This window comes from Danio rerio, chromosome 16 (assembly GCF_052040795.2).
Source record: "Danio rerio strain M-AB ecotype USA chromosome 16, GRCz13ab, whole genome shotgun sequence".
Taxonomy (NCBI): domain Eukaryota; kingdom Metazoa; phylum Chordata; class Actinopteri; order Cypriniformes; family Danionidae; genus Danio; species Danio rerio.
Window position 1 is genome coordinate 4405001 of NC_141036.1, and position 17983 is coordinate 4422983.

The following is a 17983-nucleotide window of genomic DNA, read 5'->3' on the forward strand; positions in this document are numbered from 1 at the left end:
CACTTCACGCTTGTTTTGCCAACACAACGTGGCGTCTCTGCCGTCTAAACACTGTGACAGTAATGAATATTAATGAAGTTGCACAATAGAGCGCGCTGATTGGCTTGAACCAAGCTTTACTCATGCAATAATGCATCACACTGTAAGACGTAATAAGACACACTCTGGCACAGGCGTTCAGTCTGCACGCTGGAATACACGCTATTATCTCATCGCCGTGACGCAGCTTCAAAAATTCATTTCAAACCGGAAGTACGAATTTGCTTGAAATAACGCAAAAACAACCAATTTACACTTTTTAGTGAAATATAGGTGCCCTAATAGTGTTTTTAGCAGTGTGGGACACATATACGACTGTCAACAGCTCAAAACATGTGTTTTGGTGTTTTGTGAGCCTTTAAGAAAAGATGCACACTATACCATTGAAAACATGATTATTTTAACAGTGTGTTAGAAGATGCTAGGAATACATTTTAAGTTATAAATTATTTAAACATGTTAAACACACAACCAATGACCCTTAAGCGGGATTACTGTGGATGTGTATTAGCCAGACTGCTTTTGAACTGTCTTGTCATTATAATTATAATCTGTTTTAATGTTTAATATATATTCATTAAACTCCATTAATGTAACCATGTAGAAGAAAACGCATGTTTTACTGTAGCTTTTAGACCAAGGGCGCCGCCATCTTGAAATATTGCTGTGTCTGACACCACAGGGTTGGTTCTGTTCCCTCAGCTAAACAGATACAGTGCAAAGGACTGAACGCGGAGACTGTAAAGCGTGGAGTTGTGGATGTGGAGCTGCTGCAAATACAAGCTTCAGATGTGTGTCTAATACATGTATATATATATATATATATATATATATATATATATATATATATATATATATATAGATATAGATATATAGATATATAGATATATATATATATATATATATATATATATATAGATATATATATACAGATATATAGATATATATATATATATATATATATATATATATATATATATATATATATATATATATATAGAGATATATATATAGATAGATAAAGCTGAAGTCATAATTATTAGCCCCCCTTTGAATTTATTTTTCTTTTTAAAATATTTCCTAAATGATGTTTAACAGAGCAGGGAAATTTTCACAGTATGTCTGATGATATATTTTTCGTCTGGAGAAAGTCTTATTTGTTTCACTTCGACTAGAATAAAAGCAGTTATCAGACATACTGTGAAAATTTCCTTGCTCTGTTGCTCTGTTCCTTGCTCTCATCAACTGTATGTATGTGGATCCCTTTTCAACTCGATCTCTCAATATGTATGAAGGATAAAAACCTGCCATGTGAAAAACTGCGCCGATTGGTTTGAACATGAGCAGAGGTGAGCAGCTGTAGTAGTGAAAAGTAAAAGTACCCGCCCTCATTACATCAGCACCAGACCTGGTTGAAAGCATGGTTGAAACCCAGACAGGCAGTCAGGCAACATAATACAGAGAGTGGAGCAAAGCGCATCAAATGATCGGTAATTAAAAGGGAAAAAAGAAAAAGAGAATAGATATTTTTATATTAGACACGCATCTGATGCTTGCATCTGTGTTTAATGGAAGAAACTCAGATTATGCCTAACGCTTTATTCACACATTGCATCAGCGTCAACGCTTCCCATTCACTTTAAATGCGTGATGCAGGCATTGCTTCAGTGGCGTTGCTTGCTGCAGAAGTTGGGACTTGCTCAACTTATCAAGCTCCAACTGAAGCGTCAGCCAATCAGATCGCTGTATGCAAATACACCAGCTCAGACAGTAGCTGATTGCTGACTAATTTCATTGGCTGACGCTGCTTTGATCACGTCAGCCCCAACTTTAGACATACCCTCTGTCAAGCGTTGACGCTGAAGCCCCGGGTGAATGGGGCATAACCCTGCCGATCACATATCTGATAACAGTCTTCTGTTTCTCCAGAAAGCCTAGCAGAGTCTTTTGGACTTGAGCCGTCGCCTCAGACAGCCCCTGCAGACGCGTCCACTCATCCAGCGTTCCCTCAGCCTCCTCCATCCACCTGTTCCTCTTCCTGCTCCATCACAGCTCCTGCTCAGGATGCTCAGACTCCTCCCACAACACAGCAAGCCCCGCCCCCTGCTGTCAGCAGCTCGTCACAGACCTCCTCCTTCCCCAGTGCTCCGCCCAGCTCGTCACAGCCTGCAGAAGTATCGTCTCCATCTGCACCCTCAGCCACTCAGCACTACATGATGGCTCAGCCGGTGTCGTCTCCATCTGCAGCCAGTGTCTCCAGTGTGCCGGCTGGGACAGCAGAGGTGACGGCCGCAGTGACGCACACAGTGCCTTTGGCTGCTCCTCCTACAATCAGCATCGCCCCCACACTCGGCCTGCAGCCCAGCCTTGTCATGTCAGACCAGAACCTGCAGTGGATCCTCAGCAGCGCCGCCAGCGCACAGCAAAACCCCGAACAACAGGTCTGAAGGCTAATCCTCACTTTAGCTTTACAGTTAAAAATGCCATTTTGCTGTCAATTACAGTACAAACAAGGTTTTAGCCACCTAAAACAGGGGTGTCAAACTCAGTTCCTGGAGGACAGCTTAGTTCCAAACCTGCTCCAACACACTCACCTGTAGGTTTCAAACAAACCTGAAGGACTCGATTAGTTTAATCAGGTGTGTTTAATTAGGGTTGGATATAAACTGCGCAGAGCTGCGGCCCTCCAGGAACTGAGTTTGACACCTGTGCCTTAAAGCAGTGTTTCTCAACCATGTTCCTGGAGGACCACCAGCACTGGATCTCTTCTTTATCTGTCACACCTATTACAGGTGTTTTTAGTCTCTGCTAATAAGCTGATAATCTGAATCAGGTGTGTTTGGTTGAGGAGACAGTGCAGTGCAGTGCCGGTGGTCCTCCAGGAACGTGGTTGAGAAACACTGCCTTAAAGGGAACATAAAATTGGAAATTACTTGCTGTCGGCAATTATTTGCCGTAGTCTCGTTTCACACTTTGTATGTTAAAAATAAATTTTTAAAACACAATTTAAGATATTTTGATAAAAGTAAATATATTTGTTTACTAACATGTAAGATATTTTCAAATTAATATGTTTATGTGTCAAATGAAAAAGTTTAAATGAACTGTTTGGAATGTTTACGTGATGATAGAACTATATACCTTATTTTTTCATGAACAGCTACAGTCATGCTCTGTTTCAGAATTAACGTTATTTTATAGCTTGCTTTGTTCATTAATTATGTAAATCTTGACCGAGATATGTGGCTTTGTTTGAGTATTTTAGGCATTGTATTAATTATCTAGATTGAGGTTCAGTTAATGTCACAGTTATATTTATTCTTCTCAGTTTTTGGCTTATTTTGTTGTCAATTTATTGGACACCCTTTTGATCACTGCTTTGTTTTCAGGGTCCAAAAGTTGAGAAGGTCTTTTTTACAACAGCCATACCAGTCGGTGGAAATTCAGGTATGATTGGATATTAGCTGTCATATATATATATATATATATATATATATATATATATATATATATATATATATATATATATATATATATATATATATTTATATATTTATACACACACAGTTGAAGTCAGAATTATTTGCCCCCTTTTGATTTTTATTTTTTTTCCCAAATGATGTTTAACAGAGCAATGACATTTTTACAGTATGTCTGATAATATTTTTTCTTATGGAGAAAGTCTTGTTTGTTTTATTTCGGCTAGAATAAAAGCAGTTATCAATTTTTTAAAAAACATTTTTGGGACAAAATGATTAACCCCTTTAAGCTAATTTTTTTTTCCGATAGTCTACAGCAGTGGTTCCCATAAAAATGCTCCACTATTATAAAGGGCTTTGCAATTAATCGAAAATCCAATTTAGATTTCGGTTTCAAACGATTATAAAAAAAGCATTAATCAAGATAAATAATTATTGCATCATATTTTGCCACGTTCCAGTTGTACACGTGTTAGTGTTGCTCTTAAAAGCGCGAAAGAGCTTATGTGTGTGTGTGCAGCATGATCACGCAGTCAGAAGCACGCGGCCGGTCAGCATTCACTCTCATTCACACACTGAGACGAGCAGAGGAGCGCAGATATCTAAAGTCATTAACGTGAGCGCTTTAATGGTCAAATAGGTGTCAAAACGCGGTGTTTAGTGATTATTTACATTAACCCTCATTTGTGTAATAAACAAACGAGTTGAGGATCAAAAGACGTGAAAGAGAAACCATTAAAGATACAGCGCGCTTTAATCCTTCTGTCACCTGTTTTTATCATTATTAAACAAACATAACGAGAAAACCCTCGCTGCTCTTGACTGAAGGACTGCTGTAGCTAAAGTGTTTTTCTTACAGTGAAGATGCTTAAAGCACAGTTTGTTTCATATTTTTATTCTATTGTATTTGTTTCTCTTTCGTTTGCAGGGTGGAAAATAACTGTATACAGTTGAAGTCAGAATTATTAGCCCTCTTGAATATTAGCAAAGCTTTTCCTGCCCAATTTCTGTTTCAGGGAAAGAATATTATATTAACTTATTTCTGAACATAATAGTTTTGATATCTCATTTCTAATTACTGATTTCTTTTTGTCTTTGCTATAATGACAGCACATAATGTTTTACTAGATATTTTTCAAAATGCAAGCATTCAGATTAAAGTGCAGTTCAAAGGCTTAATTAGAGTAATAAGGCAAGTCATTATAACGGTAGTTTATTCTGCAGACAATCAAAAATATATATTGCTTAAGGGGGCTAATAATATTGACCTTAAATTGGTTTCAAAATAGTTAAACCTTTCTTAATTCTAGCTAAAATAAAACAAACAGAAGAAAAAATATTAAAGGAAATACTGTTAAAATTCCTTGCTCTGTTAAAAATAATTTGGGAAATATTTATTAAAAAAAAAATTCTCAGGAGCGCTAATAATTTTGACTTTAACTGGCAATGGTTTTGAATAATCGTGATTACAATTATGACCAAAATAATCGTGATTATGATTTTTCCCAAAATCGAGCAGCCCTACTATTATATATGTATTTTTAAGTACCAAAAAAAAAAATTCTAAACACATACTTAAAATTCCAACATAATAGTGAAAATAATTAAAATAAATAACTTTAAATAATTATTTAAATTTTGCTCACTCACGCAATCTGCTTGTCAACGTGTCGTAAAGGCAAAATCAAAACAAAAATGGCAGACAAACGTAAATGCAGTGATTCTTCAGAGGCGAAGAAAAAGATTAGACAGTATGACAAAGCCTACCTAAATTTTGGTTTTATTGAAGGCCAAGACAAGTTAAAACTGATTAATTAATATTTTCTATATATATTACTATTAATATTACACACAGACACACACACACACATATATATATATATATATATATACACACACACACACACACACACACACACACAGTACATATGTGTGTGTGTGTATTTATATGGTGGGGGGGCTCCAATGTTTGTATATGTTCATGGGGGGGGCCCCAAAGAAAAAGGTTGGGAACCACTGGTCTACAGAACAAACCATCATTATACAATAACTTGCCTAATTACTCTAACCTGCCTAGTTACCCTAATTAACCTAGTTAAGCCTTTAAATGTCACTTTAAGCTTTATAGAAGTGTCTTGAAAAATATCTTGTCAAATGTGAGGGAGGGGGTGGGTGTAGCGGATGAAAGTGAGGACCAGGGGGGTTCGCTCACTATTCTGCTGCCCAAGGTGGCCGCCTAGGTCGCCTCTATGCGCGCACCGTCCCTAAACACACGTTGGCCACAACAGCAAATAAAAAAAAAACTGCAACTGCGTTATTTGCGTAGTTTTTTTTTTTACATGTTAAATATTTTAAATTAATCATGTGCGTTAACACGCTAATTTTACAGCCCTAAAATAAAACACTTTTTATACAGAGTTATTAACGGATAATTTCTGTGGTTTTATATTATGAATGGTGGGCATCTCGATGTACCATGCCAACAGTTGGTCGGTGAGTAAAGAAATATAATGAATGAAGTGCGTATAGACATATAATGTAATGCTGTACAGTAGCCTGTAATTTGCTTGTTTCGGTCGTCTCCATTGGAATCGTTTTGTGATGATGCGATGATGTGCTTACCTGTTTGATTGTGAGGCGTTCTGGGGGCGGGGTTTGTGTGCCAAACTGCAAGTTATTGGCCTGACAGTGGAAATGCGACATGATTTCGGCCTCTTTGCTCAACCTCCCGGGCGATTGGCCTGGCTCGCACTGGTCCAACCGTGGAAATGCGGCTAGTGTGTCCCAAATGTGTAATGAACCAAGCTCATCTGTGCCCTTACCAGTGCCAAAATAGTTTCACCTATTGATGAACTACCTCCGAAGCTAGGGTCATCAACATTCATTTAAAAAATCCTCAGCATTTAGCCTTGCAAAAGTCACGCTGTGGATCGAATGATAGGCCTTCAACAGAGCATGATGCAGATCTGACCAGTGTTTGTGTTTCAGGGAATGCAGTGCAGCAGATCGGCCTGAGTCTGCCGGTGATCATCATAAAGCAGGAGGAGTCCTGCCAGTGTCACTGTGCCTGCAGAGACTCGGCTAAAGACAAGAGCACTTCCTCATCACAGGACAAGACCAAGAACACTTCACCTCCACCACCTCCTGCTCCTCCTCCTCCTCCTCCAGCCCTCCCCAAAGAGCCTCCCTCCTGCTGCCCATCCAAACCTCACACACAGCCCCAGCAGGATCTCCCAACCGCTCCGCTCACCCCTAACCCGCCCACTGACGCTCTGGGCAGCATGGATGTTTCAGATCTGCTCAGTCCGGAAACCACCGCCAACATAGAGGCGCTGCTCATGGTGGCGGATGGCTTCTCCATGGCTGACGGAGGTGGTAGTGGCGCCCCCTAGAGGTCTGTTCACCTGTACTATGTACAGATGAGTAGCTCACACACACACCTGTACCTCTGCGGCGTGACCTCCAGAGGCTTATAGAGTGGATTTGGTGCACTTTTAAGGGAGGGTAGCAGTTTATGACAGCAGGCTAAGTCGTGTAGTTGCATTCAACATCACTGTTTTGTTTTGTTTTTCTCGACAGAACAAAAATTGCTTCTAGAGATTCACCATAGAAAGTCATTCAGTGCTTGAGTTTAAACTTGAATCCACTCGATTGGTCAGAATGTACTAGTTCACTGCTTTATCCCAGACTTCAGAAGTTACACCGTTCTTGGGGCTAATGAAGTCATCTACGCAGAAAGTCCTGCACATTGGAACAGTTGAAGTATTTTATGTGTAACTTATTAGAGAGGTGGTCATAATAATAATAATGTGATTTGGAGGTTTTTTTTTTTTTTTTGAGTTTGTCACTCTGGATGAACTGCGATGAGCATTTACCTGCCTTTTAAGTGTAATTTAGAGCTCTATTCGGCTGCCTATAACTTAGTATTTAATTTTATATATGTTAATTTATTAAAATCGTTGGATACGTTGCGTTCTTTCACACCTAAATTATTCTTCTCTAGATCTTTAAGTGCATCTCACAAAACCTGCAACATATTTCCATCATAAATGACAATATGAAATGTTTTTGCTTAAAGAAACTGTTAGTGACCAGTTCATTCTCATTAGTGCTGTTTAGCGATTAAACGCATACAAAACAACCTGTATATTTACTGTGTATATAGAAATACACACATCCATGTATATACATGTATATACGGTTTATTTATTTGAACTATATATATATATATATATATATATATATATATATATATATATATATATATATATATATATATATATATATATATATAATATTTATATATCAAATGTATGAATATTAATATATATGTAAACGTCGATTATTTACATTTGTATTTATATATACACATGATGAATGTACACAGTACATGCACATATATTATGTAAATGCAACTTTTATTTTGTATGCGATTTGTCACTATCAGTCATTAAATAGCACTAATTCTCGTCATAAAAATAAAGAAACTAAACACTTTATAATATGGTCCATGAGTCAATCTTAGTTAATGTACTTACTAACATCAATAAACAATAGATTACAGTATTTATTCATATTAGTTAATGAAAATTAAGTCATTTTTGTTCTTGCTTCTTAGTTCATGCCAGTAAATGCATCAACTAACGTTAAAGGAACTCTTCACTTGTTTTGGAAATTATATAATTTGTCATAATAGCTCATTTTATGTCTCAGATAGAGTTGAACTGTTCCCTTTTACCTTTTTTGAATCCATTCAGCCAATCTCAGGGTCTGGCGGAAGCACTGTTAGCTTAGCTTAGCATAGATCATTGAATCGGATTAGACCGTTAGCATCTCACTTCAAGATGAGCAAAAAGTTTTGATAGTTTTTCTTTTTAAAGCTTGACTTTTCTGTAGTTGCATAGTATACGAAGACTGAAGGAAAATGAAAATAATAAAGAAGCTTTGCTGCCATACCTTGATTTGGCAGTGAAGTTATTAATTATTACAACCAGAATGAAAGTATAGTTAGCCATATTGGCCTAGAAAACAGCAACATTCCATTTTCTGTCTGTTGTACTTGATGTACCTACAGAAGAGTCAAGCTTTAAAAAGGAAAATTGCACATTTTGGTCATTTTTGAGTGAGATGCTAATAGTCTAATTCAATTCATTGGTTTATGCTAAGCTAAGCAAAATGTGCCAGACCCAGAGATCAACTGAATAGATTTTGTAAGTTGATTCGGCAGCAAAGTTTTTAATTATTACGCCAGAATGAAAGTACAGTTAGCCAAATAATTCTACAAATGAGTCACAGCTGATCTCCAGGTGTGGCTCTTTTAGCTTAGCTTAGCATAGATCATTAAATCAGATTAGACCATTAACATCTCACTCAAAGATGAGCAAACCCCTGGGATAATTTTCCTTTTTAAAGCTTGACTCTTCTGTAGTTGCATTGCATAGGAAGACTGAAAATGAAAGTTATCAAGGAACTTTGCTGCTATAGCTTAATTCAGCCGCAAAGTTCTTAATTATTACGCCAGAGTGAAAGTACAGTTCGCCATATTAGCCAAGAAAATAGCAACTTTCCATTCTCCATCAGTTTTGGTACACAATGTACCTACAAATGAATCACAGCTGATCTCTGGGTTTGGTGCTTTTAGCTTAGCTTAGCATAGATCATTGAATCGGATTAGATCATTAGCATCTCACTCAAAGATAAGCAAAGAGTTTGGAAGATTTTTGTTTTAAAGCTTGACCTCTTATACAAAGACTGATGGAAAATGAAAGTATTGAAGGAGCTTTGCTGCCATACCTTGATTCGGCAGTGAAATTCAAAATTATTATGCCAGAATGAGTATAGTTAGCCATATCGGCCTAGAAAATATCATCTATACATTTTCCACCTACAAAAAAGTTGAGCTTTTAAAAAAGAAAATTGTCAATTTTGGTAATTTTTGAGTGAGATGCTAACGGTCTAATCCGATTTAATGGTTTATGCTAAGCTAAAAGTGCCAGACACAGAGATCAACTGAATGGATTTCTCAGTTGATTCGGCAGTGAAGTTTTTAATTACTACGCCAGTTAAAGTATAGTTAGCCATATATTAGCCTAGAAAATAGAAACTTTCTATTCTCCATCAGTCTTAGTACACAATGTACCTACAAAAGAGTCACAGCTGATTTTTTTGGTCTGGCACTTTTAGCTTAGCTCAGCATAGATCATTGAGTCGGATTAGACCAATAGCATCTCACTCAAAGATGAGCAAAGAGTAATAATCTTATATCTTATTTTTTAAAGCTGGACTCTTCTGTAGTTCCATTGTGTACGAAGACTGAAAATGAAAGTAATTAAGGAACTTTGCTGCTATAGCTTGAGTTCTTAATTATTACTCCAGAATTAAAGTATAGTTAGCCATATTAGCTGAGAAAGTAGCAACTTTTCATTTTCCATCACTCTTAATACACAATGTAACAACAGAAGAGTCAAGCTTTAAAAAGGAAAATTGTCAAAGTTTTGGTCATTTTGCTAATGGTCTAATCCGATTCAATTATCTATGCTAAGCTAAGCTAAAAGTGCGAGACGCAGAGATCAGCTGAATAGATTCAAAACAGCTTCATAACTCTAGAGGAGCTGTAAAATGAGCCTATTTCCAAAAATATTGCGTTTTATTTAAACTAATGAAACCTTATTATAAAGTATGACTGAAATTGCTGAACTGACCAAACAACATTCATGTCAATTCTCACAATAGCAAAGTCAAATACGTTTAGCATTAAGATTTACGGATGACACATGAACAAACACTGTCATCTTTCCCCTAGTTTGGACATCTTTTCTCTTCTCAGATCTGTGTATGCGTGTTTCCACATCCCTGCATTTATTATTATTATTATTATTCTTTTATTTTTGGGTGAAACCCCGCATTAGTGACTGTGGTGACCCGCTCAGGGATACAGAAAAACAAGCAGCGGTTTTATTCTAAGATGATGTGTGTGTTGTGTGTGTGTGTGTGTGTGTAGATTACCATACAGCCCGTCTGACCCGTGGTTGTTGCTATTTTTTGTTTAAACCTGCTTGTTAGTGCACTACCCAGCCACGGTTCAGCCGAGCCGGCGTTCAATTGCCCCTCATTTATACACCACTGCTGTATAGAGGATTTAAAGAGCTGACCGTACTGTAAATATATAAATATAGTACATTTGAAAAAGATAAATGTTTAAGCCTTTAGATTGTATTTGTATTTTTGTATAGAACTATGAGAAATCAGACTTTTGGGTGCGAGACGAGAGAGAAAGAGAAAGAGAGAGAGAGAGAGAGAGACGTGACGCTGCACTGCCTTTACTGTCACCTGTGCTTCTCTTATGCAGTTTATCCTTCATCGCAGATTCCCTCTCGTAGGACAACAATTGCCTTACAGCTCCTGATATTTCATTTCACACATATCAGCCATAGACCCGAGGTGGATGGATATTACTTACTGAGCCTTTTCCTGTGCAGTGCCAAATTAAACTGACAGTGAAGCCCTCGGTTATGCTATATTACACTATGTTTTGTTGTTTGTCGAAGTTATTTATTCACTATATTTTCCTTTTAGAGCTCCATTAATGGGACCTGTGCAAATGTAGTACTGGATCATAAGAGTGCGATCTGTTTAAGATTGTTTCTTCAATCAAATGAAAATGGTTTGTACACTGTAGAAAAAGTGAGTAAACCTGTTGCTTTTAAAGTGATTAGTTGACCTAAAGTGAGTAAACTGGATGCTTTTAAAGCAATTAGTTGACTTAAAATGAATAAACCGGTTTCGTTTAAAGCGATTAGTTGACTTAAAGTGAGTAAACTGGATGCTTTTAAAGCGATTAGTTGACTTAAAGTGAGTAAACTGGATGCTTTTAAAGCGATTAGTTGACTTAAAGTGAGTAAACTGGATGCTTTCAAAGCGATTAGTTGACTGAAAATGAATAAACCTGTTGTGTTTAAAGCGATTAGTTGACTTTACTTAAGAACATTAGTAAACTTGTTGCTGTTAAAACGATTAGTTGACTTAAAGTGAGTAAACTGGATGCTTTTAAAGTGATTAGTTGACTTAAAATGATTAAAACTGTTGTGTTTAAAGCGATTAGTTGACTTAAAGTGAGTAAACTGGTTGCTTTTAAAGTGATTAGTTGACTTAAATTGAGTAAACTGGATGCTTTTAAAGCGATTAGTTGACTTAAAATGAATAAACCTGTTGTGTTTAAAGCGATTAGTTGACCTAAAGTGAGTAAACTGGATGCTTTTAAAGCTATTAGTTGACTTAAAATGAATAAACCGGTTTCGTTTAAAGCGATTAGTTGACTTAAAGTGAGTAAACTGAATGCTTTTAAAGCGATTAGTTGACTGAAATGAATAAACCTGTTGTGTTTAAAGCGATTAGTTGACTTAAAGTGAGTTAACTGGATGCTTTTAAAGCGATTAGTTGACTTAAAGTGAGTTAACTGGATGCTTTTAAAGCGATTAGTTGACTTAAAGTGAGTAAACTGGTTGCTTTTAAAGCGATTACTTGACTTAAAATGAATAAACCTGTTGTGTTTAAAGCGATTAGTTGACTTAAAGTGAGTAAACATGTTGCTTTTAAAGTGATTAGTTGACTTTAACAGCAACAAGTTTACTAATGTTCTTAAGTAAAGTCAACTAATCACTTTAAAAGCAACATGTTTACTCACTTTAAGTCAACTAATCGCTTTAAACACAACAGGTTTATTCATTTTAAGTCAAGTAATCGCTTTAAAAGCATCCAGTTTACTCACTTTAAGTCAACTAATCTACTAAATGTTCTTAAGTAAAGCGATTAGTTGACTTAAAGTGAGTAAACTGGATACTTTTAAAGCGATTACTTGACTTAAAATGAATAAACCTGTTGTGTTTAAAGCGATTAGTTGACCTAAAGTGAGTAAACTGGGTGCTTTTAAAGCAATTAGTTGACTTAAAGTGAGTAAACTGGATGCTTTTAAAGCGATTAGTTGACTTAAATTGAATAAACTGGTTGCATTTAAAGTGATAAGTTGACTTAAAATTAGTAAACCTGTTGCTTTTAAAGTGGTTAGTTGACTTAAAATGAGCAAACTGGTTGCGTTTAAAATGATTAGTTGACTTAAATTGAATAAATTGGTTGTGTTTAAAGTGATTAGTTGACTTAAAATGAATAAACCGGGCCTTTTTAAGCAATAACTTGACTTAAAGCAAGTAAAAAGGTTGTTTTTAAAGTGATTAGTTGACAAAGTAAGTAAACTTGTTGCTTTTAAAGCGATTAGTTGTCTTTACATTTACAAGTGAGTAATCCTGTTACTGTTGCTGGGATTTGCTCACTTAAATAGTCAACTAATTGCTTTAAAAACAATGGTTTTACTTATGGTTTAAATGAAGTCAACTACTCGCCTTTAAAGGCAACTAATTACTTTAAAAGCAATGGTTTTAATCAGCTTTTTAAAGTAAACGAATCCCTTTTTTACAGTGTACCTGTAATAATAATAATAATAACAATATTATTAATAATAATAATAATGCTTTTTTCACAAGTTACCTTCTCATGATGAACATTTCATTTTTGATTGCAGCCCGTTTTCACCACCTAACAAAAAACTATGCAATGTGTTGTCGAGAATCTAGAAATGATCAATCGCACCACTCCATCTGTACATGTCCATGCAAAGCATCTCGCGTCTTGTCATTTTCAGCATACGCCGCTCATTATATACAGTCGTGTTCTGTTGCGATGTTTAAAAGCCTTCCTTGAGTCTCGTTTGTGTTGTGTACAGTTATGTTTGATGTGACTTAAACCTGTTGTATTGTTTTGTATCTGGGCATTGCAATGTTTATATATATATTATATATATTTTTTTCCTGTTGAAAATGATTGCTGCTTCAATGTAACTTCTTTTTTCCTTTAAATAATGAATCAATCAACCCCCATATGAAATGAAAAGCTGACATCTGTTTTAATGTTTAGCAAAATGCTGATGTAAGAAGGCTGTTGGCTCACGATCGTTTTTTTTTTCTCCCCTCCCATGTTCTAGTAATGCTATCATTCCTCCTTTTGTCCGGTGCCATCTTCACGATTACATTTTCATTCACACCTGGGTGTTTTTCGGAGGCATTAACTCACGATTTGGTCTTTGCAACTAGCTTGCTAATCAACAAAACATTTGCTTTTCATAGACGTTCATTCAGAAACTCTGATTTTCTGGTTCAAAGGCGAGTAGAAATGTTCATCGGGCGTGTTAGCGCAGTCTCAAAAGCTAAAAAGAGGAAACAAATGCTTCCATAAGGACTGCTTTTGATACCCAAAGTGTGAGGAAACTGTAAAGATGTGTATTTTTTAAGAATGTACAATGTGAAATTTTTCTCATATGCTTGTTTTGTATAAAGTATTATGTATTATGGCAAGGTAATAACTTTTTGAATCAAAAAGCAATACAATACCAGTTTAAAACAAACAGAGAAACACGTCTCGTTGCATTTTTTCACAATGCTCAGCTAGTGCTTTTCAACAAATGCTGGAAGATTAATGTGGCTATTTTCAATTTCACGAGGTTGCTTTTACATTATTGATGTTGTAATGTCATTACAATACATTTAGTTAAATAGATTTAAGCATTCATTTAGCTGTTAAGTGTAAAACCATAGATGTTTACATTAGATGTCGCCTATGCTATTGTTGTCTATTGGAAGGAATGAGTCAATGGAGCCGCCATTTTGGTACAGGGTAGCGCTTCTTTGAAAATAATGTGAGAGTAAGGTGCAGTGGAGGACTGTGGCCATCTAGAGCCAGAGATATATACACATATATCTATGATCAGGAGTTTTCCCGATGGTCAGTTTGCAAATATGTTTCTTAATCACTTTTCTACATCGGTGAATAAGTGACCGCACGTAGAGCTAATGTTTACGTGCATTCCCTCTCTGTTAAATTTGGTCTAATTTGTGTCCTGAAACACCCCCCTCTCCTGCTTTCACTTCTCATTGTAACGGAGGGAGCGATTAATTTATAAATGCATCTCCATTATGAACGACTCGGGTGAAGCATCGATATCCCTGCGTCTCAATGTGTACATCCACCTTTATGTTCTATATCAGGGGTGGCCAACCCTGTTCCTGGAGAGCCACCTTCCTGCAGATCTCAGTTGCTACCCATATCAAACACACCTGCCTGTAATTATCACGTAGTGTTCAGGTCCTAATTAATTGATTCAGGTGTGTTTGATATGGGTAGCAACTGAAATCTGCAGGAATGGGGCTCTCCAGTAACAGGGTTGGCCACCCCTGTTCTATATGGTATATAACAGAGGTCGCCAATCTTATTCCTGGAGGTCTGGTGCCCTGCAGGGTTTAGCTCCAACTTGCCTCAACACACCTGCCTGAGTGTTTCAAGTATACCTAGTAAGACCTTGATTAGCTCACTCAGGTGTGTTTGATTAGGATTGGAGCTAAAATCTGCAGGACACCAGACCTCCGGGAACAAGTTTGGTGACCCCTGGTATACAACATTTGTAATATTCTATCATTTTTGGTGGACGGTATGAACACTGAGGCGCAGGCACTGTTATGGTATCAGGCACCCTTATAAGTTACTTCAAGAACTAGCCATTACTTCTCTTAGCTCACAATAATACCAGTTTTTAGCACCGCAGCATCTTGTCGTATTTAGTTAGCATTGTTTGCTTATTTTATTCAACAAAACTAGCGTAAGCCTAGAATTTAGAGCGAGTTGGTGCTGTTTTGCCTTATATTCAGTGCGGTAAGAGACTGTATTATCATCATTAACGTTACTTGTTGTGCACAAAAGTTTGTAACATACAAAATCATCAAAAACGAAATCTCACCCATGAAATGTTCTGCTTTTGTACTCTGTTTGCTCGTCACTACACCTGTACGCAGCGCAAAAGCTCATCCTCTTCACATTGGCTATTGATTAAGTGCGGTTGAATGATTTTTGTCCTGGCAGCACTGTACAAATATGGAGAAGGTATTGATGCATGTTAATGGCCTGTATGCCATATCTAGTGTATATATATCTATGGTGTAAAAAAAAAAAGATGAAAGTACCAGCAATGCCAGCAGGCTAGTGCCGAAACTCAGTTGAAAATACTGAGGAAAAATATATTGTATATCTGTCAGGCAGTGATAGGGTGGAAAGTACACACATTGAGTCGCAGGCACTGTGTTTTCAGGCACCCTTATAAGTTACTTCAAAACCTAGCCGTTACTTCACTTAGCTGACAATAATACTAATATTTCTGGCATCGGTGTCTTGTTGTCATATTTAATTTGCATTGTTTGCTTATTTTATTCAACAAAACTAGCATACGCCTATATAGAATTGAATGCGAGTTGGTGCTGTTTTGCCTTATGGTCAGTGCAGTAAGAGACTGTATTATCATCATTAACGTTACTTGTTGAGCACAAAAGTTTGTAAATCATCTAAAACTAAATCTCACCCATGAAATGTTCTGCCTTTGTGCTCTGTTTGCTCGTTACTACACCTGTACGCAGCGCAAAAGCCCATCATCTTCACATTGGCTTTTGATTAAGTGCGGTTGAATGATTTTTCAGCACTGTACAAATATGGCGGCGGTATTGATGCATGTTGATGGACCGTATGCCATATCTAGTGTATATATATCTATGGTGTAAAAAAAAGATGAAAGTACCAGCAATACCAACAGGCTAGTGCCGAAACTCAGTTGAAAATACTGAGGAAATATATCGTACATCTGTCAGGCAGTGAAAGGGTGGAAAGTACACACATTGAGTCGCAGGCACTGTGTTTTCAGGCACCCTTATAAGTTACTTCAAAACCTAGCCGTTACTTCACTTAGCTGACAATAATACTAATATTTCTGGCATCAGTGTCTTGTTGTCATATTTAATTTGCATTGTTTGCTTATTTTATTCAACAAAACTAGCATACGCCTATATAGAATTGAATGCGAGTTGGTGCTGTTTTGCCTTATGGTCAGTGCAGTAAGAGACTGTATTATCATCATTAACGTTACTTGTTGAGCACAAAAGTTTGTAAATCATCAAAAACTAAATCTCACCTATGAAATGTTCTGCCTTTGTGCTCTGTTTCCTCGTTACTACACCTGTACGCAGCGCAAAAGCCCATCATCTTCACATTGGCTATTGATTAAGTGCGGTTGAATGATTTTTGAGCACTGTACAAATATGGCGGCGGTATTGATGCATGTTCATGGACTGTATGCCATATCTAGTGTATATATATCTATGGTGTAAAAAAAAGATGAAAGTACCAGCAATACCAACAGGCTAGTGCCGAAACTCAGTTGAAAATACTGAGGAAATATATCGTACATCTGTCAGGCAGTGATAGGGTGGAAAGTACACACATTGAGTCGCAGGCACTGTGTTTTCAGGCACCCTTATAAGTTACTTCAAAACCTAGCCGTTACTTCACTTAGCTGACAATAATGCTAATATTTCTGGCATCGGTGTCTTGTTGTCATAATTAATTTGCATAGTTTGCTTATGTTATTAAACAAAACTAGCATAAGCCTAGAAGTGAGTGCGAGTTGGTGCTGTTTTGCCTTATGGTCAGTGCAGTAAGAGACTGTATTATCATCATTAACGTTACCTGTTTAGCACAAAGGTTTGTAACATATAAAATCATCAAAAACGAAATCTCACCTATGAAATGTTCTGCCTTTGTGCTTTGTTTGCTTGTTACTACACATGTACGCAGCGCAAAAGTCTGACTAAGTGCAGTTGAATTACTTTTGAGCACTGTACAAATATGGCGGCGGTGTTGCTGCATGTTCATGGTCCATGTGCCATATATATATATATATATATATATATATATATATAGAGAGAGAGAGAGAGAGAGAGAGAGAGAGAGAGAGAGAGAGAGAGAAGGAGAGAGAGAGAGAGAGAGAGACACATGGCGGCGGAAATTTAATTTAATGCAATGGGTGGAAAGTACATTGAGTCGCAGGAACTGTTATCAGGCACCATTATAAGTTACTTAAAAAGCTAGCCGTTTCTTCACTTAGCCGACAATAATAAACATTTCCGGCCTCAGCGTCTTATCATATTGAATTTACATAGTTTGCTTATTTTGTTACACAAAAATAGCATAAGCCTAGTATTTAGTGCGAGTTGGTGCTGTTTTGCCTTATGATCAGTGCAGTAAGAGACTGTATTATCATCACTAACCGTTGAGCACAAAAGTTTGTAACATACAAAACTATTTGCATACTGACCACCGTGGGAAAACTCGGTGATATAAATCTGTATATATCTCTGGTACTAGATGACCAGTCCTCCACTGCACCTTGGTCACACATTCATTCAAATGAGCACTACCCTGTACTAAAATGGCGGCTGCCAGCAGGCTAGCATAGAAACTTAATTGAAACTAAGAAGGTGAAATAGTCATATTTTAAAAGACATGGGGGTTTCAAAAAGAAACGATTCAATACAAACACA

At 36.8% G+C, this 17983-nt stretch overlaps 1 protein-coding gene across 4 annotated transcripts in view; it reads left to right on the forward strand.

Annotated features, from left to right (window-relative positions):
- Nucleotides 1-7676, forward strand: part of mtf1 (metal-regulatory transcription factor 1) — a 37738-nt gene extending 30062 nt beyond the window's left edge. For all 4 annotated transcript variants that reach the window (NM_001441949.1, NM_001441950.1, NM_001441947.1 and 1 more), the window contains 3 exons: nt 1969-2480; nt 3429-3486; nt 6507-7676. In NM_001441949.1, the coding sequence (NP_001428878.1) occupies nt 1969-2480; nt 3429-3486; nt 6507-6910 (974 nt within the window). In that variant the 3' untranslated portion in view covers nt 6911-7676. The remainder of the gene's footprint in view (nt 1-1968; nt 2481-3428; nt 3487-6506) is intronic.
- The last annotated feature ends 10307 nt before the right edge of the window (nt 7677-17983 follow it).